Below are 24895 nucleotides of genomic sequence, written 5' to 3' on the forward strand. Positions count from 1 at the left end.
ATCTGCACCTCTGAATCTGCCCCCTGTGTCCTGTTCACACCACCCCACTCAGGAATATTCATCTCCTTTAACTCCTTGGTAAGGAGACCCAGGGGCAGTGTCAGAGGTGTAGCTAGCTTAATAATAGCTGCAGGGCTCTGCTCCTCTGCTCTTGAAGGAATTCTATCAAGAGATTCATGCTCCCCAGACTACGAGCAGCATAAAATCCTGACGTGTGCCCTCCCTCAAGTGGTACTCCGGTAGAAAACATTTATTTAATTTGCAAATTACTTTGATTAAAAATCTTAATCCTTCCAGTACTTATCAGCTGCTGTATAATACAGAGGAAATTCTTTTTTGTCTGTCTACAGTGCTCTCTGCTGACACCTCTGTTCATGTCAGGGACTGTCTGGAGCAGGAGAGGTTTGCTATGGGGAATTGTTCCTGGACAGTTCTTGACATGGACAGAGGTGTCAGCAGAGGGAACTGTGAACAGACAGAAAATAAATTCAGAAAGAAATGAACTTCATCTGTATTATACAGCAGTTGATAAGTACTGTAAGCATTAAGATTTTTACAAGCTTAACACTTGTCAATCAAGTCAAGCTGGTGAAGAGAAGATGGGGACCACCCAAATGCTGCTTCATCCAATGCCTGGCTGGTTTTAAACTATGGTTTGTCAGAAATACTGCTGTTTCAGAGCTGAACATACTGTAGCCCCTTGTAATAATGTAGCCTGTTGCTATTTCATGATGCCCATTGTTCGGCACCATGAATCTCCTGACAGACTTTCCTAATAAGCACCTGTCACTAAATAAACTTTTCTAAACTAACTCAGGCTATGTTCCCTAACCACTGCTAACACTACTCCCATGCTTAAAAAAAATTCAGAGCTTTAAAAAGCTGTGTATCTTACCTTTATTCTTGCTCACATAGTGAAATCTTCCTGCAGAAGAAAGTGGGCGTTTCCCAGCAGGCATGACTTCACTGAAGCCTGCTGGGGGACCACTTCCACCCTCATATGGTTGCAGTGCTGTGATAAATAGAAGACCTCAGGCTCTTTGCAGCTTTCAGTGAGGCTCTTTGCAGCTTTCAGTGAGGCTCTGTGCAGCTTTCAGTGAGGCTTTGTGCAGCTTTCAGTGAGGCTCTGTGCAGCTTTCAGTGTGGCTTTGTGCAGCTTTCAGTGAGGCCCTGTACAGCTTTCAGTGAGGCTCTGTGCAGCTTTCAGTGAGGTTCTGTGCAGCATTCAGTCTGTGCAGGTTTATGGGATAATCTGTGGAGCTTTCACTTTCTGTGCAACTGTCAAGCTCAGTGCAGAGAAACACTTCCTGAGTTTGGCCTCTTGACAGGCCAAGAGGAGACCAAACTTACTGTATTAATTGTGGCAGGGAACAGAACAGAGCCACCTAGTGGCTGTTTTTTTCTGTTACATTTTAAACATATTTATGTTGATAAGTTTAAAAGCAAGTGAATAGGAAAGTGTCTGCTAATTACACAAGAAACACTATATTAAAAGTTTAATTTGGTGACAGGTACTCTTTAAGTGTTCACAAAAATGATCCAATCACTTGCTGCAAGCAGAGATTTTGAAAACAGTGAACCATGGGCCATCACCACCTCCTATAAGGGGCTGTCATTGTACAAAGGGACAGGGGTAGTAAATGATTGCTTTAAAGACATCTCAGTAGTTTTATCTGCAGAGAATCCAGACCATATCGCAAGACATAACGTTAGAACAAAATTAAATAATGAATATATTTCTTTCAGAGGTCGGACCAATCCGAAATACCAGTTCTCGAAGGGAGTTTGGAGAAATGTTTAATAATCTGTATGCGAACGGAGGAGGTGACTGTCCTGAACTGGCCATGGCGGGTCTTGAATTAGGCCTAAAAAATTCACCCAACAACTCAATCATCATGGTCCTAACTGATGCATCAGCAAAAGATTACGACAATGCCACTTTAATAAATAGTATATATTCACTTATATCTTCAAAGAGCTCCCAGGTAACAAGATCAACCCAACAATTCTTCATAAACCTATTGTTCATGTATAGAAAGAGTCTGATGATACAAGTCTTGAGTCCTAACCCCACAAGGTCATATTAAATTCTCTAGAGACCCAACCTAGATCTGATATCTGCATTCTGTTCCTGTTTTGGGCAAAAAAAAAAAAAAAATGTAAAAATGAAAGACAAACTAAAAGTATAGCTTTATGAGTGTTCCTTAAAATAAATATTGGCTTTATCCAGTCCAGTCAAGGTATTATCATCTTAAGGAAAGTATTCCTCACAAATTTGACAATCAGAATACATCCCTGGATCAATGCCCCTTCTCTAGAATCTAGTAACCATAACTTGTAATTTTATAAAATTTTTGTTATATGTGAACTCATTCTAAAAACTCACTAAATCTCACTGCTCTTACAGTAAAGAATCCTCTCCTAAGTTGGTGTAGAAACCTTCTTTCCTCTAGATGTAGTGGATGCCCTTTGTTATCGATACATTTCTGGGCATAAATAGATCAAATGACTTGATATATTTATACATGGTTATTAGATCAATCCTCAGCCTGCCTTTTTATAAACTAAATATTCCTAACTTTGACTTCTGGGTACTGTAGTCCACCCATTCCATTTATTACATGGTTGCCCACCTTTAAAGCCTATCAAGCTCTGTTGCACGGGTGCCTAAAATTGTACACAATGAGGTAGTGTGCGGAGGTACCATATGGCAGTACACAGATTTGGTGATATAGCCCTGTGTGGACTGTATGCGCCCATCATATAGGCTGTATACTTATGATTCTGTCACATACATTGTGTAGTACATTTTGTATTTCTTTATACCCAACACTATTTCTCTTTTGCAGGTTTTCTTTTTGATCACTGGTCTGTGCAATGGCTTAAATGATCCGAAATTTTTGATCTACAGAGATATTGCCCATGAAAGCTTTGGGCATGTGTTTCAAATTCAGCTATCGGAAATGGACCAGGTAAATAAATTAAAAGGGTTGTCACATTGGACACCACCAACCATAAAATGATGACATATACTGGTGATATCCCATTAGTTTGTGAGTTTGAAATACTGTTGGGAAATGTAATATAAAGTAGCAGACATGTAGATGAATGCCCTTCCATGTAATACAGAGATGGTTTCAGTCTGTCACTATTAGAGCTAAACTTATAGGGAAGCTCCCTGTTCTGACTCATAGAGTTCCTGAGTATTCATCTATAATGCCCATATGTCCTATTAGGGTCTAATGACAAGGGACAGTCTCTTACATTAAGGGGTTATTCCAAGATTAAAAGCTATAGCTGATCAATGGTGGTCTGACTGTTGGAACCCCCACCGATAATGAGAGTAGATGTCAAATGACCCTCGAGTGAATGGAGCAGCAGTGCGTATGCTTGATCACTGCTCCATTCATTCTCTATGGGGAAGATTTATCAAAACCTGTCCAGAGGAAAAGTTGCTGAGTTGCCCATAGCAACCAATGAGATGTCTTCTTTCATTTTGCAGAGGCCTTGTTAAAAATAAAAGAAGCAATCTGATTGGTTGCTATGGGCACCTCAGCAACTTTTCCTCATGACAGGTTTTGATGGATCTCCCCCTATAGGACTTCCGATATTGCTAAACTCAGCTGTGTTTGGAAGTCCCACAGCCTGTGAACTAAATAGTGATCGACTTCTGCTCCATTCACTCGGGGGCCGATTTGACATTCGTTTTTATGATCAATGAAGGTCTAAGTAGTTGGTCCCTTACCAATCAGCTAGTTATCACATATCTTGTGGAGAGAGGATAATTTTTAATAATGGTATAGCACTTTAATGGGGTAATCCAACATAAGGTGACTTTACTAATTTCCTGTTGTCACGATGCCGGCTGGCAGGTAGTGGATCCTCTGTGCCAGAGAGGGATGGCGAGGACCGCGCTAGTGGACCGGTTCTAAGCCACTACAGGTTTTCACCAGAGCCCGCCGCAAAGCGGGATGGTCTTGCTGCGGCGGTAGTGACCAGGTCGTATCCACTAGCAACGGCTCACCTCTCTGACTGCTGAAGATAGGCGAGGTACAAGGGAGTAGGCAGAAGCAAAGTCGGACGTAGCAGAAGGTCGGGGGCAGGCGGCAAGGTTCGTAGTCAGGGGAGATAGCAGAAGTTCTGGTACACAGGCTTTTAAACACACAAAACGCTTTCACTAGGCACAAGGGCAACAAGATCCGGCAAGGGAGTGCAAGGGAGGAGACTAGATATAGCCAGGGAACAGGTGGGAACCAATTAAGCTAATTGGGCCAGGCACCAATCATTGGTGCACTGGCCCTTTAAGTCTCAGGGAGCTGGCGCGCGCGCGCCCTAGAGAGCGGAGCCGCGCGCGCCAGCACATGACCGCAGGAGACGGGAACGGGTAAGTGACCTGGGATGCGATTCGCGAGCGGGCGCGTCCCGCTGTGCGAATCGCATCCCCAACGGCCATGACAGAGCAGCGCTCCCGGTCAGCGGGACTGACCGGGAAGCTGCAGGGAGAAAGACGCCGTGAGCGCTCCGGGGAGGAGCGGGGACCCGGAGCGCTAGGCGTAACAGTACCCCCCCCCTTAGGTCTCCCCTTTTTTTTGTCCGGTGACTGCCTCCCCTGGGATGAGGACACCGGGAAGGAATGGATGGTTTCCTCAATGGCAGGCAGTACAGCAGGAGTAGGAATGGGGAGGGAGGGCAGAGGGCGAGACCTGGCACGGGGCAGTGTGACACCAGGACGAGGGCCATGAGGGGACACAGAGGTTTGCCTGATGGGACTGGGAGGGGGGGAGAGGCATTTCCTGTGGCAGGCAGAGTCCTTAATGACCTTAGGGGGAGCGGATACAGGAGGAACCACAGGGTCACGGCAGGGATTACTGGGAACCGGTTGAAGGCAGTCCTTGGAACAAGAGGGACCCCAACTCTTGATCTCCCCAGTGGACCAATCCAGGGTTGGGGAATGGTGTTGAAGCCAGGGTAGTCCAAGGAGAATTTCGGAAGTGCAATTAGGAAGGACAAAAAATTTAATTTCCTCGTGATGAGGTCCGATGCACATTAGGAGGGGCTCCGTGCGGTAACGCACGGTGCAATCCAACCTGGCTCCGTTGACCGCGGAAATGTGGAGTGGCTTGACAAGACGGGTCACCGGAATGCGGAATTTATTCACTAAGGACTCCCGAATAAAATTCCCAGAAGCTCCAGAGTCCAGGCAGGCCACGGCTGAGAGGGGAGAGCTGGCTGAAGTAGAAATCCGAACAGGCACCGTGAGACGTGGAGAAGCCGACTTAGCATCAAGAGACGCCACACCCACGAGAGCTGAGTGCGAGCGTGCGTTTCCCAGGCGTGGAGGACGGATTGGGCAATCCACCAAAAAATGTTCAGTACTGGCACAGTACAGACAAAGATTCTCCTCCTTACGGCGATTCCTCTCTTCCAGGGTCAGGCGAGACCGATCCACTTGCATGGCCTCCTCGGCGGGAGGCCTAGGCGCAGATTGCAGTGGAGACTGTGGGAGAGGTGTCCAGAGATCTAAGTCTTTTTCCTGGCGGAGCTCTTGATGCCTCTCAGAAAAACGCATGTCAATGCGAGTGGCTAGATGAATGAGTTCATGCAGGCTAGCAGGAGTCTCTCGTGCGGCCAGAACATCTTTAATGTTGCTGGATAGGCCTTTTTTAAAGGTCGCGCAGAGAGCCTCATTATTCCAGGATAGTTCAGAAGCAAGAGTACGGAATTGTATGGCGTACTCGCCAACGGAGGAATTACCCTGGACCAGGTTCAGCAGGGCAGTCTCAGCAGAAGAGGCTCGGGCAGGTTCCTCAAAGACACTTCGAATTTCCGAGAAGAAGGAGTGTACAGAGGCAGTGACGGGGTCATTGCGGTCCCAGAGCGGTGTGGCCCATGACAGGGCTTTTCCAGACAGAAGGCTGACTACGAAAGCCACCTTAGACCTTTCAGTAGGAAACTGGTCCGACATCATCTCCAAGTGCAGAGAACATTGCGAAAGGAAGCCACGGCAAAACTTAGAGTCCCCATTAAATTTGTCCGGCAAAGACAGGCGGAGGCTAGGAGTGGCCACTCGCTGCGGAAGGGGTGCAGGAGCTGGCGGAGGAGATGGTTGTTGCTGCTGTAGCTGAGACTGAACTTGCTGTAGCTGTGACTGTTGCTGCTGTTGCTGTGACTGGAGCTGCTGTAGCTGCGACTGGAGTTGCTGTGTCATGGTGGTCAAGTACGACAGCTGGTGCTCTTGTCGGGCGACCAATGTAGGGAGGTCGGCGGCAGCTGGCAGAGGAACTTCAGCGGGATCCATGGCCGGATCTACTGTCACGATGCCGGCTGGCAGGTAGTGGATCCTCTGTGCCAGAGAGGGATGGCGAGGACCGCGCTAGTGGACCGGTTCTAAGCCACTACAGGTTTTCACCAGAGCCCGCCGCAAAGCGGGATGGTCTTGCTGCGGCGGTAGTGACCAGGTCGTATCCACTAGCAACGGCTCACCTCTCTGACTGCTGAAGATAGGCGAGGTACAAGGGAGTAGGCAGAAGCAAAGTCGGACGTAGCAGAAGGTCGGGGGCAGGCGGCAAGGTTCGTAGTCAGGGGAGATAGCAGAAGTTCTGGTACACAGGCTTTTAAACACACAAAACGCTTTCACTAGGCACAAGGGCAACAAGATCCGGCAAGGGAGTGCAAGGGAGGAGACTAGATATAGCCAGGGAACAGGTGGGAACCAATTAAGCTAATTGGGCCAGGCACCAATCATTGGTGCACTGGCCCTTTAAGTCTCAGGGAGCTGGCGCGCGCGCCCTAGAGAGCGGAGCCGCGCGCGCCAGCACATGACCGCAGGAGACGGGAACGGGTAAGTGACCTGGGATGCGATTCGCGAGCGGGCGCGTCCCGCTGTGCGAATCGCATCCCCAACGGCCATGACAGAGCAGCGCTCCCGGTCAGCGGGACTGACCGGGAAGCTGCAGGGAGAAAGACGCCGTGAGCGCTCCGGGGAGGAGCGGGGACCCGGAGCGCTAGGCGTAACACCTGTCAGCCAGTAATGGAAATGCTTACCAAGGATCTGTGCTTGTGCTGGTGGTAAATTGCAGTACCCTGTGTCCCTATCATGCTGCTGGCTTATTTGAGTAAACTGGCAATTTCCTGTTTCTATGCCTTCCCTCCCACTACAATTCCCAGGATCCCTTGTTTCTAGGTGGCGTCTAGGTAACAAGGTGACCTATCTCCCTCCCACACATCAACCACCTCACCCATTGCAGCACAGCTGAGCTTTCTTCCATGCATGCTGTGCTTACTACTACAATTCCCTGCAGCCCTGTGCTGAATGATCTCCCTCCCACCCAGCGTTCGCTCCACCCATTGAAGCACAGACATGCTCCCTTTCAACACGTGACTAGTGATGCTTTTTCTTCGGCCGCACTGCAACCTGGGAAAGGCCAGAGACAACACTTATTTTGTATGCTGCTAAAAATGAACATTGGGGAAAAGATCACATAAGAATTGTGAGACAATCCATCAAACACAGGTACAGACACTATATTATGAACTACACCAACTTTACAGCCCCTCTAGTCAAATAAAAAAAATGGAATACCCCTTTAACTATATGGTATCATAACTACAAAAAAGAAGAAAGCCTGATTAAGGGAGGTTTTTTTTAGACAAAATGTATGGTCTTTCCTTAGAATGTCCCGTCCATATCAAATCGGTGTGGGACCAACACAGTTGCCTTGTTTATACGGATCTATACTCCTGGACACCATGGGGGAGAGTGCTGCTTTCATTTTTAAAAAAGGCCTCTGAAAAATGAAATTAGCCATCTGATTGGTTGCTATGGGCAACTCAGCAACTTTTCCTCACAGGGTTTGATGAAGCTCCCCCCATCTATGCAGTGGCAGATGTGCATGGTATTGCGGTCTTATTCCAGTTGATGTGGTTTCTAAAGTTTTTTTTTCTTTTCTTTATCTGCTATGTTATTGGAGTGTTTCCACTTAATTTAGGATGTACAGGTTTTCGGTTTCCTTATACTATATATATGCATATACTGCATATATATAGATAGAATATTTAGTATTTTTTTGGCCAACAGGAATTGACACTCTGTAAAGAAAGTATGTAAAGGCAAGCGATGAGAGTTAATCCCTAGTGCTATTTTTGTATCTAAAACCTATTATAAAATAATAATTATAATGTTCATGTCAATTTAAAGATTTAGAGAATGATTTATCCATATTAGGTTTTACACTAATACACCAAATTAGCCATCATAATGACATAGTTGCAGCCAAATCTTTGCAGTATAATACTGTAATTTACTATATTACTGGTTGCATTGGGTTTCACAAGGGACACGTTCACTTTTAACTTGAGGTGTGTCATTCATAGTACACACCAGGGAAATTATACTGTAGACATACACAAGAGGATATTGAGTGTTTAGATTCATTTCACAATGAATACCAATGACTATAGCCTGCAGATTCTTTGTCATAGAGTTTTAATGGGTAAAATTTGACATTTGAGCTCATTTGTCTCTTGTTGAGAAGGGACGCACAATGCATGACAACTTGTATTAAAGAACACTAAACCTAGGAATAATTGGTTAAAGTAAACAGGAGATGCAGTTGCCTTCATAGGCTTAACAATAATGTGTGTCCCAGGAGTTATGCAAGCACAGTCCCCTTATTTTTGACCGGTGCTCCAGATCTCTAGGCGATTAACACTTTCAACTGCATCTGCATCCTTAGGACACAGATACAACTGAATACTAAGGCAAGGCAGGGAGAAGCCATGATGGTGGCATGATGGAGTGACATCATTGCACCTGCCTGACCCTGCTCTAGGATACCTTCTTTGTTTTTCATTATCTGCAGACCTAAAAAAAAGACAGGGCACTGTCATTTGTCTTAAGAACAGGGATAGGTGGGTATTTTTGTTTTGGGCATCATTAAGTGGGGGCACAATTTCTGAAAGAAAGGCACTTAGTCAGTACCATTACTAAGTGGATGCGCCATTACAAAGTAGAGGCAAATAAAGGGGCACCATTACTATGTGGGGGGCCACAGGGGACAATATTACTGTGTAAGGGACTAGCAGGGGATATATATTTTCATCAGCTTTAATCTAATATGTGTGGATACCATTGAAGGATCCCCTTTTTTGTGACTGCTGGCAATATTTTAGCTGTTGTTGTTTCAGATGACCCAAATACATCCCCACTGGTTGCTAGTGTTCCACTAAAATTCCTATAGCTTATTATTATGCAGAAAATGATGATCAGCTCACCCAAGTAGGCCTCGTGAGAGACGGTGCAAGGCAGCAGTAAACAGACATAATAAACAGGAGGAATTGTCCAGTGCAGAATATATGCAATGCATTTGTCCTTTGTGTTATAAAACCACCATTCAATGAGGTACAATTGGAGTCACGTGTTTCAGGTGCTTACCACCCTTAATCATACCATTATTTTATACTGTAAGTTATTAGTTTTTGGCCATTATTTGCATATTTTGCATGTTCACAAGTTGATAATCTACAAACATTTATTATAATAAGGCCTCAGTCTAGGGGTAAGAGGAATAGATGGCTGTGTAGAGTACCATCGAGTTGGGTGGAGTGTGTCAATTTATGGAAAAGAAACAAAAAAACATATTTATTAACACAACCAGGTGGGCACCAGTAGAGCTTATTCTTTACCATATAGTAGTAGTTATGACTGGCCATTCATACAGTATGTCTTAGTCATATATGTCTGCCTATTGATCTTTCCTGTTCACAGGTATTTCGTTATTTGGATTTCACTCTTTCAAGACCAGTAAGGACTTCAACACGACTCTTCTCTGCAGAGTACCATGGTGGCCATAATTCTGAACAGTTCGTTCTTGTGGATGTATTTGGTAAACTTATATTGATGACTGATGGAGTCATTTCTACATTTTCGTTAGTTGGTCCAGATGGTGAGTGCCTTTACAACAATAAAAAAACAACGACCATCAAATATCAATGAAGTCTCTTTGTCTAGAATAATAAAAAGGGGTTGTATGAGTTCAAGGTACAACTTTTTCCAAGAACAGTGCCACTGTTTTTTCTGGTACAGGTCAGACTTGCTAGCTGAAAGTGCAAGCTGAACTGGAACACCAGCCACAGCTTAAGGATGGGATGGTTATTCCCACCTTAAAATGTAATTCCCACCTTAAAGGAGTACTCCGGGGCCCAGCTCTCCTTCCAAATGGAGTGTGTTGGCCACCGCACAAAGCAATAGCCTTCATGCCCCTTCCATGCAGCTCAATGGTAAAGCCGGAGATTCCCGAGTGCAGAGCTCTAGCTCTCCCATAGAGATGCATTGAGGGGGCGGGGCGGCTAGCTTCATGATCCAACACTCCCCATTCAGGAGAAGAGCCCAAGCCCTGTACAGGAGATTGCAGGGGGTCCAACCGCTGAGACTTTTCCCCTATACTTAGGATAGTGGATTCATTTTTCTATCCCGGAGATTTCCTTTAAGTTTAAAGCTAGCCTTTATGACCCCCTTCCCCCTTAACCTTGTTTTCTAGGACCTAAAATGGATAGTTAAGATAGGCCAGTCCAAGCATGCTGGGAGTTGTAGTTTTGCAACACCTGGATGCACCCTGGTTAGGAAACACTGGAATAAGGTATAAATCTTTCCTGTTCATTCAAAATTGCATGTTTCAAATGAAGGTAAGAATAAATGTTGTTATATCAATAAAATCTGAATTTATGTTGGCCCAACCACCACCATAATTATCTCCAATATATCTCTCAAAAATACAAAAAAGAAAGTAGAATATTATTTTATTTCCAGGTAGTTCTGCTGCAATGGAAACGATTGTGTCTGAAAAGTGGGGATCTGTGTATGTTGTAACAAACCCTGAAAACGGAACATGGACTATAGATACCGAGGGTGATGGAAGATATTCTGTTACTGTGGAAGGACTAGAAGGTAAAAGCCATGAAAACCTATTTAAAAAAACTTTAATTCTGTCATTAATGATAGATTCACACTGTAATAATTCCTCTTAGAAATCACGTTAGGAAATTCCGATTCCAAGTCCCATTGCTGTCAAGTGCTGACTACTGAATTTCAGCGGCAGACGTTCCACTGCAGAAATTCCACTGCTGGCACAATCCAAGCAGACTATATTGCCATCTATAGGGATGACAATGTCCATGAGCTCCTAGATTTAATCAGCACCGGGTGCACTCAGAATCTCCAGACGGAATTTCCTCAGTGTGAATCTAGCCTTATAAGACATAGTATATATAGTATATATTCATTAATTACTAGACATCTAATTTATATTGTCTCACTTTCCTTTCAGCAACAAACATCTCAGGTAGGTAACCATCAATTTATCTGAGTAAATTACAGTAGATGTATTAGAGTTAGCTATTATTTTGACTTTTCCATGAGTTTCCATGTCTTTTAATGCGATAGCACACTATGTAAGACACTACAAACACAGTTTATCTGTAAAGGCCCAGGGCCAAAACCTGCATTTAAACATTTTTTTAAAAATCATGTTTTGTTGTGACTGCCTCGATGATAAATGACTTGTGACTGGATGTTTGCTTGCTGATTTAAAGGGTAACTCCAGTACTTAAATACTTATCTCCTATCCATAGTCTGATGGTGTGGGGGGGGGGGGGGGGTCAGACAGCTGGGACCCCTGCAATCTCCTGCCTGGTGCTTTGGCTTTACTCATGCTGTGTTGAGTGGTGGGTGCTCCATGTATGAGGAGAGCCAGGGCACCAGGTAGGAGACCGCATGGGGTACCTGCAGTTGGACCCCCCCAACGATCATACCCTTATGAGTTCCCCTTTAATAAGAATACTGCGCGTGACTGTAGGCTTTTTTCACATTGCCTTTGTAAGCTACGTTTGGCTTATGTGCCAGGAAATTTCCTGTTACATTTGCCAAATGTATCTGTTGCCCCCAACCCCAATCTTTATATATATATATATATATATATATATATATTTTTTTTTTTTTTAGTATGTTACAGTATACATGCATACAGTGGTACTTGTCGCAGGCTTCCATCAGAAGTGTGTGGCATGCCTTTGACAGGAGGCTCTAACGCAATTTAAACTAGACTTTGGTTCCAAATCGCAAAAAAAAAAAAAAAAGGTAAAATAACAAAGTCTGCCATTTTTGTAAACATATGGCAACGATCCTTTTGCATCATGGGCCAATGAAGTCCCAGGGGTCGGGCCTCTACTGGTCATACATTGATGGATTATCTGTTTAATGGGAAATCATCATCATTTTCCTCCTGCCCAAGCCATGAGTCATGGAAGCTGTCCATGTCAGATTTTCTCCGCCCTTCTAGCCTTGATTAATAGGTCTCTCCATGTACCTAAACAGAAGGAGATCTACCAATAAAGGCTGGTTGGGTGGTAAAAAGCTGCTGGGAAACCATCCCAAAGAATTATGGTTCAGGGAACATTAAAATGCTGTCAGGTTGTGTTAATAAGTCCTGGACAAGCATTGAAAATTCTTAGAGATTAGCAGCTATGGTCCTACCGTACACATTCCACATTATATATATATATATATATATTTTTTTTTTTTTTTTTTTTTTTTTAGTGGAAGGCTATAGGCAACATACAGTATGTTACAGTATACTTTATACTGTGATTTCATAGTCCCCCCCAGGTTCAGCATTCCTCCATTGTCTGGTTGTCTCAAGTTTTCCCAGGATCCTGTTCGGCTCGAGACAACAGCTGATCACAGGTGCAGTGGCACGTACAGCTGGACAGCACATGTCATCAGTGGCTGGTTTGTCAATGAAGAGAGGAAGAAGCCAAGCCCCTTGTGATCAGCTGTTGTCTCAAGCTGAACAGGATCCTGGGAAAGTTTGAGACAACAGTCATACACATACCGAAGGAATACTGAGCCTGGGGGACCATGAAATCACAAAAAAGGTCACACATGGAAGGCAAATAAAGCACTTAAAACATAACTTGCCATCACGGGCACAATAGTGGAAAATTAACAAAACCTTGATAACCCCTTTAAAGCATGACAATATTGAGATGTATGTCATTTATGCCTTCTTTGTTTCCTAGCCACCACGGACTGCTCTGGATGTCACCCTAATGCTACATGTGAAGAATTCTCAGACAGGAAAGAATGCCATTGTAACGATGGTTTAATCGGTGATGGATTTTCATGCTCTGACATTGATGAATGTGCTTATTCTTGGTCCAACAACTGCTCTGGTATCTGTATAAACACATATGGCTCATACAGATGTGACTGTGAGCCTGGATTTACCAAAAACTCTTTAGATATTTGTGTTGACATTGATGAATGTTCTGATGAAAATCCCAGTTTGTGTCATCCTCTAGCAAACTGCACAAATTATCATGGCAACTACTCGTGTACATGTCCCCCTGGCTACTACGGTGATGGCTATGATTGTGAGCTGAATGAATGTATGACAGGTGTTTGTAGTCAAGACATGGCCTGTGCAAAGTTTAAAGGACATTTTACCTGTTTTGACCCTTGTACGGAATATACCCCACTTGATGATCCTTGGAGAAGCATCGACAGTGGTTATGGTTATCAATGTGATAACTCCTTATCTGGATGGTACAGATTTACAGGCGCTGGAGGCATTCGGATACCTGAAACCTGTGTGTATGGATATCAGTGCAGTACAATTGCCCCAATGTGGATAAATGGAACACATCCATCAGAAAGAGAAGGAATAGTAAATCTCACAGCTTGTGCTCAGTGGAATGGAGACTGTTGTATGTGGTCAACTAATGTCCAAGCCAAGGCTTGTCCAGGTGGATATCACGTATATAATATAAATGGAGTGCCGTCCTGCAGCTCTGCATATTGCACAGGTACAGTATGTTCATCCATATATACTGTACACTAATATCTGCTTCTGTAAAATATTCCATTTACATTGTCTTAATATATTTTAGACCCGGCAGCTACAGTAAAAGAACCATGCTCCTGTTCTGAAGATGAAGAATGCAAAATGATCCATGGGAGCTATGCATGTGTCTGTAAAGATGGACTTGAAGTCTATGGTATGAAAAATTATTTAAAAATTTTTTTGTTGAGGTATAACAAACAAGCTGCCAATGCTCCACTCTGGGTCGCAGGTTACCTCTGTGACTTCCCCAGAGCCTTCCACAAAGTTGGATGGACCTGGCACACAGAGACCCAGTTTGCATCTGCAGAGTCTGAAGTTGGAGTAAAGGCACTGGTAAAAAAAAAAAAGCCTGGAGCCCTGGTGGGTATAGAGTGGTCAACTAGCCTGGTCAGTGCCAGGGGTCGCAGCTCAGGTAAGTAAAAAGTGAAGGATAAGTGAAGGAAACTGAAGGGCTGGTGGATATTGCAAAACTGTGATGCCGATGCTCACAGGGGCGGGGTTGGTTGGCAATGAGTATGAACGGGTACGTATTTTACATTTAGCTTAAAGGGGTACTCCGGTGGAAATTTTTTTTTTAATCAACTGGTGCCAGAAAGTTAAACAGATTTGCAAATTACTTCTATTTAGAAATCTTTACCCTCCCAGTACTTTTTAGCAGCTGTTTGCTACAGAGGAAAGTCTTTTCTTTGTCAATTTCTTTTTTGTCTTGTCCACAGTGCTCTCTGCTGACACCTGATTCCCGTATAAGGAACTGTCCAGAGCAGGAGAAAATAGCAAACCTATGCTCCTCTGGACAGTTCCTAACGTCGACAGAGTTGTCAGCAGAGAGCACTATGGACAAGACAAAAAATAAATTAAAAAAGAAAAAAATTTCCTTTGTAGCATACAGCTGCTAAAAAGTACTCGAAGGGTAAGGATTTTTTAAAGGGGTACTCCGGTGGAAAACTTTTTTTTTTTTAAATCAATTGGTGCCAGAAAGTTAAACAGATTTGTAAATTACTTCTATTAAAAAATAATACAGAGGACATTTTTTTCTTTTTGGAACACAGAGCTCTCTGCTGAATCACGAGCACAGTGCTCTCTGCTGACATCTCTGTCCATTTTAGGAACTGTCCAGAGTAGGAAAAAAATCCCCATAACAAACATATGCTGCTCTAGACAGTTCCTAAAATGGACAGAGATGTCAGCATAGAAGTAATTTACAAATATGTTAAACTTTCTGGCAAAAGTTGATAAAAAAAAAAAATAAATAAAAAGTTTTCCACCAGAGTACCCCTTTAATAGAAGTAATTTACAAATCTGTTTAACTTTCTGACATCAGTTCATTTGAAAAAAAAAAAGTTTTCCACTGGAGTACTTTTTAAGCCTCATGCACATTACAAAGCCATATGAGACTGTAGGGCAGCATGCAGGGCTTTGTATCATACAGTTGTATGTTGAAATGTATTAACACAATAGAGGTAAGTCTGTCACTACTAGAACGCTGTGCTGCAGTTCACATTTGGGGGATTCTTTAGCTGTACCTCTGCATATACCTTTTTACTACTTCTAGGTGGTGCTCTGAATGAAGTAGGTATACAATATGAGTAGGCAAAAAAAGCCAAAAAGCCAAAGCACTCACCACTGTAGTATTCAGAATTTCTTTATTTTCTTCAGGGCATATTCAGAATTGCAGCGGGGAGGTGATGGTGTTCGGGAAGGGGAGCTGCAATCAGCGCTGGTTGCAGCTCCCTTGCCCGAACACCATCACTTCCCCGCTGCAATTGTGACTCTGCACCGAAGAAAATAATGAAATTCTGAATACTACAGTGGTGAGTGCTTTGGCTTACACAATTTGGCATTTGCATATGTGATCCACAAGATACGTAAATTAATTATCATTTTTCAATTGTCTTTGTGTAGATATTGAAGATGTTGGCCTTGATATAGACTGTGGTACAGAAGAAATGACAGCTTCTTTCCACACGTGCCAATTGAGAAATCTTCACCTTAATGTCACCAATATCCATCTCCTAGACAGCACATGTGTTGGTTATACAGAACGGAACAACTCTGAAGTCATTCTAACTACTATACCTCTTCAAGATGGGGTCTGTGGAAATTATCTCATAGTAAGTATGATCATACAGCACCATTGCCAACCATAGAGAAAAAAGATTGGTTGGTAAAGATGGGCAAACTGTGGCGAATACTATGGTGGGGCAACAATGGCATTCACTGTTGTGAGACACTGTGATTGTCCCAGTTATGGGGGAAATTGTGACTGACAGTAGAGGGGCTGATATGAATGGTCCTTTGCTTAGAATGTGATCTTCTTCTGTGGTGTCCCGGTACAGGACCTTCTCCTGTCCCTTGCCTAAAGTCCCCTCAACTAGAGTCCCTCCATTCATATAGGGCTCTCCTGCAGGGCTTGCCCTTGGTGACCTCGTGTAAAGTGTGTTTATATTCATTTAATGTATAGAAAATATATGTACAGGACCTTAGTGGTCACATGATGTATGGTTGTGATGTATAGAATGTTCAAGGACCTTAGAGGTCATGTGATATACCCAGAGTTCCCTGGGATCATAACTTACAGGTTTGCTGACCAATGAGCTTTGTCTAGCCCCTTATTTTATAAAGGGCTGTAGCCACTAAATTCACTCTCTTAGTTCCGGATTATCAAGCAAGCACAACGTCTCAGCATCAATTCAATTCAACTAGGCCCAAAGCCTAAGAACCTGCAGCCACTAAACATGAGTTACTCAAAACTCCATCTATCAAATCCTGTTTGACTACCACCAGCTCAAATCTTCTAAATTAGTAGCACAGTGGCCTGCATAAAAGCTCATTGCTTCCAAGTCCCAGCAAACCTGTGAGGAACCTGTATCCCGGTTCACTCTTGAAAAGACTGTTATGTTAAGGACTGTTTCATAAATTCTGCAAGTAAAGTTCCTTCCGTTTATTCCTGAAATCTGCTGTGGACATTCCGTTATTTTTCCCTGCCGTTTGTGGGACGGTTGGCGGTAGGACCATTAACACTAAGGAAACCGCACCCTGGCATCACAACATCTAAGGGTTAATAGCACCAGACCCTGCACTTACATTACCGCAACACCCCAGACACCACAACTCTCCTGGTTCACCACACTTCCATACATAGACCTTATAAAAAGACCATTTGATGATATTTTTCTTGCTTTTTTTGGGTTGACTAAGCTTTGCCCCTGATGGGATCATCCTCTACTGTATGTACTCACAGCTTTGGGTAACAGTAAAGTTTTTGATGGTAGCAGTTTCCATTACATGTCTGCTTGCCATTATTTCCATGCCATTTCCACACCTACATCTCACAATTATTCTGCACATCAAACAGAAAGGTATAACATGTGAAAATGTCATGTTGAGATAACAAATACATATTGACATAATGTACTTTTGTTTTTATAGAATAATGGAACACATGCAACTTACAAAAATACAATGTTTGTGCAAATGGAGACGGATAACATCATTATAAGAACTTACCGCGTTCAGCTGGAATTTTCTTGCTCATATCCGCTTGATTTACAGCTTTCTCTGCATAACTCACTGAAACCAGTTGTAAGGTAACGGTATCCTGAAAAATTAGTAATAACCTGGCCTGTAAAAATATATTTGTGTATGTCTGGCTACATAAAGTAAGGAGAAAGAGACAAAATAATCAGAGGACAGCGCCTCTTGTACTTCTGTGGGTCCAAGTGTCTGTCTGTGAGGGTCTGTGAGGGTCTGTGATGGGACTCTCACCTGGATGTAGCCTTAAAGTTATGCGCATCACCCCTGTAGTTGGGGTGCTGTAACACTCACGTTTCAGAAGACAGGAACCCCAGTGGATGTGGATGCGTTGGACCTGTGTGGCAGATGACTTGGACCGTACCAGGGAGCAGAGTCTAAGGTGCTGTTGTTTTTCAGCAGAGCAAAGCAGGATGGACTTGCGGCGGCAGGCTGCACCCAGGTCGCTACAGAGTCCTGTTCAAAAATGAAAGAAGCGATCTGATTGGTTTCTATGGGCAACTCAGCAAGTTTTCCTCTGGACAGGTTTTGATAAATCTACCCCTATATACAGTACAGATCAAAAGTTTGGACACACCTTCTCATTCAGAGTTTTCTTTATTTTCATGTCTATGAAAATTGTAGATTCACATTGAAGACATTTAAACTATGAATTAACACATGTGGAATTATATACATAGCAAAAAAGTGTGAAACAACTGAAAATAATGTCATATTCTAGGTTCTTCAATGTAGCCACCTTTTGCTTTGATTACTGCTTTGCACACTCTTGGCATTCTCTTGTTGAGCCTCAAGAGGTAGTCACCTGAAATGGTCTTCACTTCACAGGTGTGCTGGTGTGGAGGAGGAGGTGTGATGGTGTGGGGGTGCTTTGCATTGACACTGTTGGGGATTTATTCAAAATTGAAGGCATACTGAACCAGCATGGCTACCACAGCATCTTGCAGCCGCATGCTATTCCATCTGGTTTGCGTTTAGTTGGACCATCATTTATTTTTCAACAGGACAATGACCCCAAACACACCTCCAGGCTGTGTAAGGGCTATTTGACCAAGAAGGTGAGTGATGGGGTGCTGTGCCAGATGACCTGGCCTCCACAGTCACCGGACCTGAACCCAATCGAGATAGTTTGGGGGGAGCTGGACCGCAGAGTGAAGGCAAAAGGGCCAACAAGTGCTAAGCATCTCTGGGAACTCCTCCAAGACTGTTGGAAGACCATTTCAGGTGACTACCTCTTGAAGCTCATCAAGAGAATGCCAAGAGCGTGCAAAGCAGTAATCAAAGCAAAAGGTGGCTAGAACCTAGAATATGACATATTTCACACTTTTTTGTTATGTATATAATTCCACATGTGTTAATTCATAGTTTTGATGCCTTCAGTGTTAATCTACAATTTTCATAGTCATGAACATAAAGAAAACTCTGAATGAGAAGATGTGTCTAAACTTTTGATCTGTACTGTATATATATTTGAATTTTACTATTTCATAGAGGCATCATAGCACTACTATACTAGGGCTTAATGAATAGAATGTCATAGTAAAGAATTGTCAAAGCTACTATGACACAAATCTGCATCTAAAGTACAGTACATTACTTGTGTGTAACAAACCCCATGCACATGTAGCTGAAATAAATGGCACAGATTTGAAGAGATTTACAGCGTCTTTACATGCTATGCAATTACTACTATCAATTTTTACTTACTATTTTTATGTTTTCTAATATTGTTTAGAAAGTGCGCAGTTATCAATCACATCAGGGCTCTAGTGTTTAAGGGGACCACATTTTTTATTGGGGCTCAGAATTTTAAAGTTATGCCTCTGATGATATTGATCCTTTTACTGCGGCATCTATGCAGTCCATCACGCATGTCCCACACCACAACATGATCATGGGGTACCAATGGATTGTTGTCATGGTAGCTGGGAGCCTAGTAAGGGTCGTCAGGCCTTCAGACATGACTTTGCTCCTATAACACCATTACAGAAACATCAGGGCTCAAGTCCTGCAGGAACTCATGGGAATGGAGTTCCTGCCCTTTTTCCACAGCAGGAACGTAGTTCCTATTAGTAGGAGTCCTGCAGGACCAGCCCTTAAAGGGTACTCTGCCCCTAGACATCTTACAAGATGTCTGTCGCAGGAGGTCCTGACGCTGGGGACCCCCGTGATCTCGGCTGCAGCACCCCAGACATTCGGTGTACAGAGCGAACTTCGCTCAGTGCCGAAAGACTGGCAAAGGGGGGAAGAGGCTCCTGACATCACTGCCATGCACCCTCAATGCAAGTCTATGGGAGGGCGGCGTGACGGCCATCACGCCCCATCCCATAGACTTAGATTGAGGGGCCGTGGCCGTGATGTCACGATCCTTCGGCGCGTCACCCAACACTCTAAACGAACGCCGGGTGCTGCAGGGGTAAGGGGGGGGGGGTGAACCCAGCAGCAGGATCCCCACGATCAGACATTTGGATAAGGGATGAGATGTCTAGGGGCGGAGTACCCCTTTAAAATCTTGGGTGAGTTCCCACACTTTTTTTTCCCAAAGCTTCCCCCATTGAGAAACATGGTGTACATGGACTACTAAAGTGACAATACATTAGTATTGCAGCGTACTGTACATGCATTCCAGCAATCTCATATTCAAGTCTCCTAGGTGGATTAAAAGAGCAATAAAAAAAAAATATTAAAACCCAACATTAAAAATGATAAACACTCCCTTACCCATTTTGTGTCATTTTTAAAGTTACACAAATTTTAAGAACTAGTCTTTATGATTACATAGTTTTAATATTATATTATTGTTACTGCTATTATTATTATTATATCCTTATCCACTGTTTTCAGTTATTTTTATATGTTTTTCATGTCTCAGATTTGCTTATGTATGTATGTATGCATGAATAGTATGTGATGAATTATGGTGTACAAAATTCTTCAGTAACTTTTGTTGTTATTTTCACAGTTCACTGACTTTGAGCATTGAGGGCACTGGACAATTCAGGGCACAAATGCTTCTCTATAAAGATGAGAATTATGCATCCCCATATTACGATAGTGAGATTACAATGTCAACAAAAGCCACACTATATGTTGCAGTCACTCTTGAAGGTGCAAACTCATACCAATATGTTGTGGTGATGAAGAACTGCTTTGCTACGCCAACAAGAAATTTCTATGATCCAGTAAAATATTATATAATTAAAGATAAGTAAGTATAAGAATAGTAGGTATGTCTTAATATTATATAAATTAAGACTTAAGAATATAATTATATATTCTTAAGTAACAATCATTGGTGTAATTCTAAGTTTATGAATAGTATGTATGCTAAGGTTTGGCTTACATTGTATGGGGATGGTGTGGCTGACATGGCATGGGGATGGTGTGGCTGACATTGTATTGGGGTGGTGTGGCTGACATTGCATGGGGATGGTTTGGCTGACATTATATGAGGATGGTAGGGCTGACATGGTATGGGGATGGTGTGGTTGACATGGCATGGGGATGATGCGGCTGACATAGTATGTGGATGGTGTGGCTGACATGGCATGGGGATGGTTTGGCTGACATGGCATGGGGATGGTTTGGCTGACATGGTATGGGGATGGTGTAGCTGGCATGGCATGGAGATGGTGTGGCTGACATAGTATGTGGATGGTGTGGCTGACATGGCATGGGGATGGTTTGGCTGACATGGCATGGGGATGGTTTGGCTGACATGGTATGGGGATGGTGTGGTTGACATAGTATGGGGATGGTGTGGTTGACATGGTATGGGGATTGTGTAGCTGAAATTGTATGGGGATGATGAGGCTGACATGGTATGGGGATGGTGTGGCTGACATGGTATGGGGATGGTATGGCTGACATGGTATGGGGATGGTGTGGCTGACATGGTATGGGGATGGTGTGGTTGACATGGTATGGGGATTGTGTGGTTAACAAGGTATGGGGATGGTGTGGCTGACATGGTATGGGGATGGTGTGGCTGACATGGTATGGGGATGGTGTGGATGACTGTAACGGAGCTGGATGTGGATCCTCTACCTCTGTGGCTGATGACTCGGACCATATCGGGGAGCGGAGTCTAAGGTGCCGCTGGTCTTCACCAGAGCCCGCCGAAAGGCAGGATGGGCTTGCTGCGGCAGGCGACACCCAGGTCGCTACCCCCGACACAGCTCGACCACACAGGTAACTGGGCAAGGCGAGGTACCGAAGGAAGAGGCTGTAGCGTAGTCTATGTAGCAGAAGGTCAAGGCAGGTGGCAAAGGTTCGTAGTCAAAAAACATAACAGGAAAGTCTAGATACACGGGTATGGCAAAACAGGCAATAGGGAACCCTTTCTCTCAGGCAATAGGCACTGAAGATCCGGCAGGGGTGTGTGGGAGGTGCAACAACTTATAATGTGCTGTCAGGTGCCTTTACTAATTATGGGCGTACTGGCCCTTTAAATTTCAAAGCTCCAGCGCGCGCGTGCCCTAAGGAACGGGGACACGCGCGCCGGAGCTGAGAGAGTGAGAGTGCTAGAGGAGCAGGACGAGGTGAGTGACGGCCGGGATTCGCATGCGGGCGCGTCCCACGATGTGAATACCGACCCTGCTGGCGGTCGGGGACACGGTGACACTGCGCCCATGGCCGGTGCTTGCGGCCGAAGCGCAGTGTGTAATAATGACATGGTATGGTGATTGTGTGGTTGACATGGTATGGGGATGGTGTGGCTGACATGGTGTGGGGATGGTGTGGCTGACATGGTATGGGGATGATGAGGCTGACATTATATAAGGGTGGTATGGCTGAAATGGTATGGGGATGGTGTGGCTGACATGGTATGGGGATGGTGTGGCTGACATGGTATGGGGATGGTGTGGCTGACATGGTATGAGGATGGTGTGGCTGACATGGTATGTGGATGGCGTGGCTGACATGACATGGGGATGGTGTGGCTGACATGGTATGGGGATGGTGTGGTTGACACGGTTTGGGGATGGTGTGGCTGACATGGTATGGGGTTGGTGTGGCTGACATGGTATGGGGATGGTGTGGCTGACATGGTATGAGGATGGTGTGGTTGACATGGTATGGGGAGGGTGTGGCTGACATTGTATGTGGATGATGTGGCTGACATGGCATGGGGATGGTGTGTCTGACATGTTATGAGGATGGTGTGGCTGATATGGTATGAGGATGGTGTGGCTCATATGGTATGGGGATAATGCGACTGACATTATATGAGGATGGTATGGCTGACATGGTATGGGGATGGTGTAGTTGACATGGTATCGGGATGGTGTGGCTGACATGGTATGGGGATGGTGGGGCTGACATGGTATGGGGATAGTATAGCTGACATGCTATGAGGATGGTGTGGCTGGATGGTGTGGCTGACATTGTATGTGGATGGTGTGGCTGATATGGTATGGGGATGGTGTGGCTGACATGATATGGGAATGGTGTGGCTGATATGGTATGGGGATGGTGTGGCTGACATAGTATGTGGATGGTGTGGCTGACATGACATGGGGATGGTGTGGCTGACATGGTATGGGGATGGTGTGGCTGACATGGTATGGGGCTGGTGTGGCTGACATGGTATGGGGATGGTGTGGCTGACATGGTATGAGGATGGTGTGGTTGACACGGTATACGGAGGGTGTGGCTGACATGGTATTGGGATGATGCGGCTGACATGGTATGAGGATGGTATGGCTGACATGGTATGGGGATGGTGTGGCTGACATGGTATGGGGATGGTGTAGCTGACATAGTATGGGGATTGTGTGGTTGACATGGTATGGGGATGGTGTAGCTGGCATGGTATGGGGATGGTGTGGTTGACATGGTATGAGGATGGTGTGGTTGACACGGTATGGGGAGGGTGTGGCTGACATTGTATGTGGATGGTGTGGCTGACATGGCATGGGGATGGTGTGGCTGACATGGTATGAGGATGGTGTGGCTGATATGGTATGGGGATGGTGTGGCTGACATGGTATGGGGATGATGCGGCTGACATTATATGAGGATGGTATGGCTGACATGGTATGGGGATGGTGTGGCTGACATGGTATGGGGATGGTGTAGCTGACATAGTATGGGGATTGTGTGGTTGACATGGTATGGGGATAGTGTAGCTGGCATGGTATGGGGATGGTGTGGCTAACATGGTATGGGGATAGTATAGTTGACATGGTATGAGGATGGTGTGGCTGGATGATGTGGCTCATATGGTATGGGGATGATGCGGCTGACATTATATGAGGATGGTATGGCTGACATGGTATGGTGATGGTGTGGCTGACATGGTATGGGGATGGTTTGGCTGACATTGTATATGGATGGTGTGGCTAACATTATATGGGGATGGTGTGGCTGAAATTGTATGTGGATGGTGTGGCTCATATGGTATGGGGATGATGCGGCTGACATTATATGAGGATGGTATGGCTGACATGGTATGGGGATGGTGTGGCTGACATGGTATGGGGATGGTATTGCTGAGATGGTATGAGGATGGTGTGGCTGAAATTATATGAGGATGGTATGGCTGACATAGTATGGGGATGGTGTGGCTGACATGGTATATGGATGATGAGGCTGACATTATCTAAGGATGGTATAGCTGAGATGGTATGAGGATGATGTGGCTGACATTATATGATGGTGTGACTGACATGGTTTGGGGATGGTGTGGCTGACATGGTATGGGGATGGTGTGGCTGATATGGTATGGGGATGGTGTGGCTGACATGGTATGGGGATGGTGTGGCTGATATGGTATGGGGATGGTGTGGCTGATATGGTATGTGGATGGTGTGGCTCATATGGTATGGGGATGATGCGGCTGACATTATATAAGGATGGTGTGGCTGACATGGTATGGGGATGTGTGGATGACGTGGTATGTGGATGGTGTGGCTGACATGGTATTAGGATTGTGTGGTCATGGTAAGGGGATGGTGTGGCTGACAGGGTATGGGGATGGTGTGGCTGACATGGTATGGGGATGGTGTATCTGACATGGTATGGGGATGGTGTGGCTGACATGGTGCATATTTCCCTAGGTCTGTAGATATTAGGAAATAATTGTAATATGTTAGTATTGTCAGTCATGGATTGCTTTCAGCTCATCTGATCACTATCTTTTTCTACAGATGTCCGAACAGGAGGGATGGAACTGTCAGCGTCAGACAAAATGGAGTCTCCACACGAGGACTGTTCTCTGTTCAGATGTTCAAGTTTGTTGGAGATTATGACTCAGTATATCTGCACTGTGAAACAAGTATTTGTGATACCACAAGAGGCAGATGCAAACCTGTGAGTGCCCTTTTTAAACCTATTAACATGATATTGGGGGAGATTTAGGCTAAGTTTCTACTTGTTTTTTTTCGGGGGAGAAACGCCAAGAAAAATGACAACTCTGCCGCTGCGGCCAGATGTTGGCTGTAAATTAATGAGAAATCGCAAAA

General features: G+C 44.5%; 1 protein-coding gene and 1 long non-coding RNA gene across 7 annotated transcripts in view; one reads left to right on the forward strand and one right to left on the reverse strand.

Moving 5' to 3' along the window:
- The window catches only part of LOC130285507 (uromodulin-like), a 75200-nt gene that overhangs the window by 32576 nt on the left and 17729 nt on the right, over positions 1-24895 (forward strand). For 5 of the 6 annotated variants that reach the window (XR_008847355.1, XM_056536988.1, XM_056536986.1 and 2 more), the window contains 11 exons: positions 1747-1985; positions 2850-2972; positions 9767-9944; positions 10808-10945; positions 11325-11339; positions 13075-13860; positions 13945-14052; positions 15801-16009; positions 17328-17485; positions 20392-20637; positions 24581-24743. Coding sequence is in view for 5 of the 6 variants with exons in the window: in XM_056536988.1 (XP_056392963.1) it covers positions 1747-1985; positions 2850-2972; positions 9767-9944; positions 10808-10945; positions 11325-11339; positions 13075-13860; positions 13945-14052; positions 15801-16009; positions 17328-17485; positions 20392-20637; positions 24581-24743 (2363 nt within the window). In the remaining variant the exon portion in view is untranslated. The remainder of the gene's footprint in view (positions 1-1746; positions 1986-2849; positions 2973-9766; positions 9945-10807; positions 10946-11324; positions 11340-13074; positions 13861-13944; positions 14053-15800; positions 16010-17327; positions 17486-20391; positions 20638-24580; positions 24744-24895) is intronic. The other variant, XM_056536990.1, reaches the window with a different exon arrangement.
- Positions 9817-24895, reverse strand: part of LOC130285509 (uncharacterized) — a 37449-nt gene continuing 22370 nt past the window's right edge. Inside the window, exons 2-4 of the long non-coding RNA XR_008847356.1 lie at positions 17724-17885; positions 17406-17496; positions 9817-9952 (exon numbers count right to left, since the gene is read on the reverse strand). This is a non-coding gene — a long non-coding RNA (uncharacterized LOC130285509). The remainder of the gene's footprint in view (positions 9953-17405; positions 17497-17723; positions 17886-24895) is intronic.

This window comes from Hyla sarda, chromosome 8, assembly GCF_029499605.1.
Source record: "Hyla sarda isolate aHylSar1 chromosome 8, aHylSar1.hap1, whole genome shotgun sequence".
Taxonomy (NCBI): Eukaryota; Metazoa; Chordata; class Amphibia; order Anura; family Hylidae; genus Hyla; species Hyla sarda.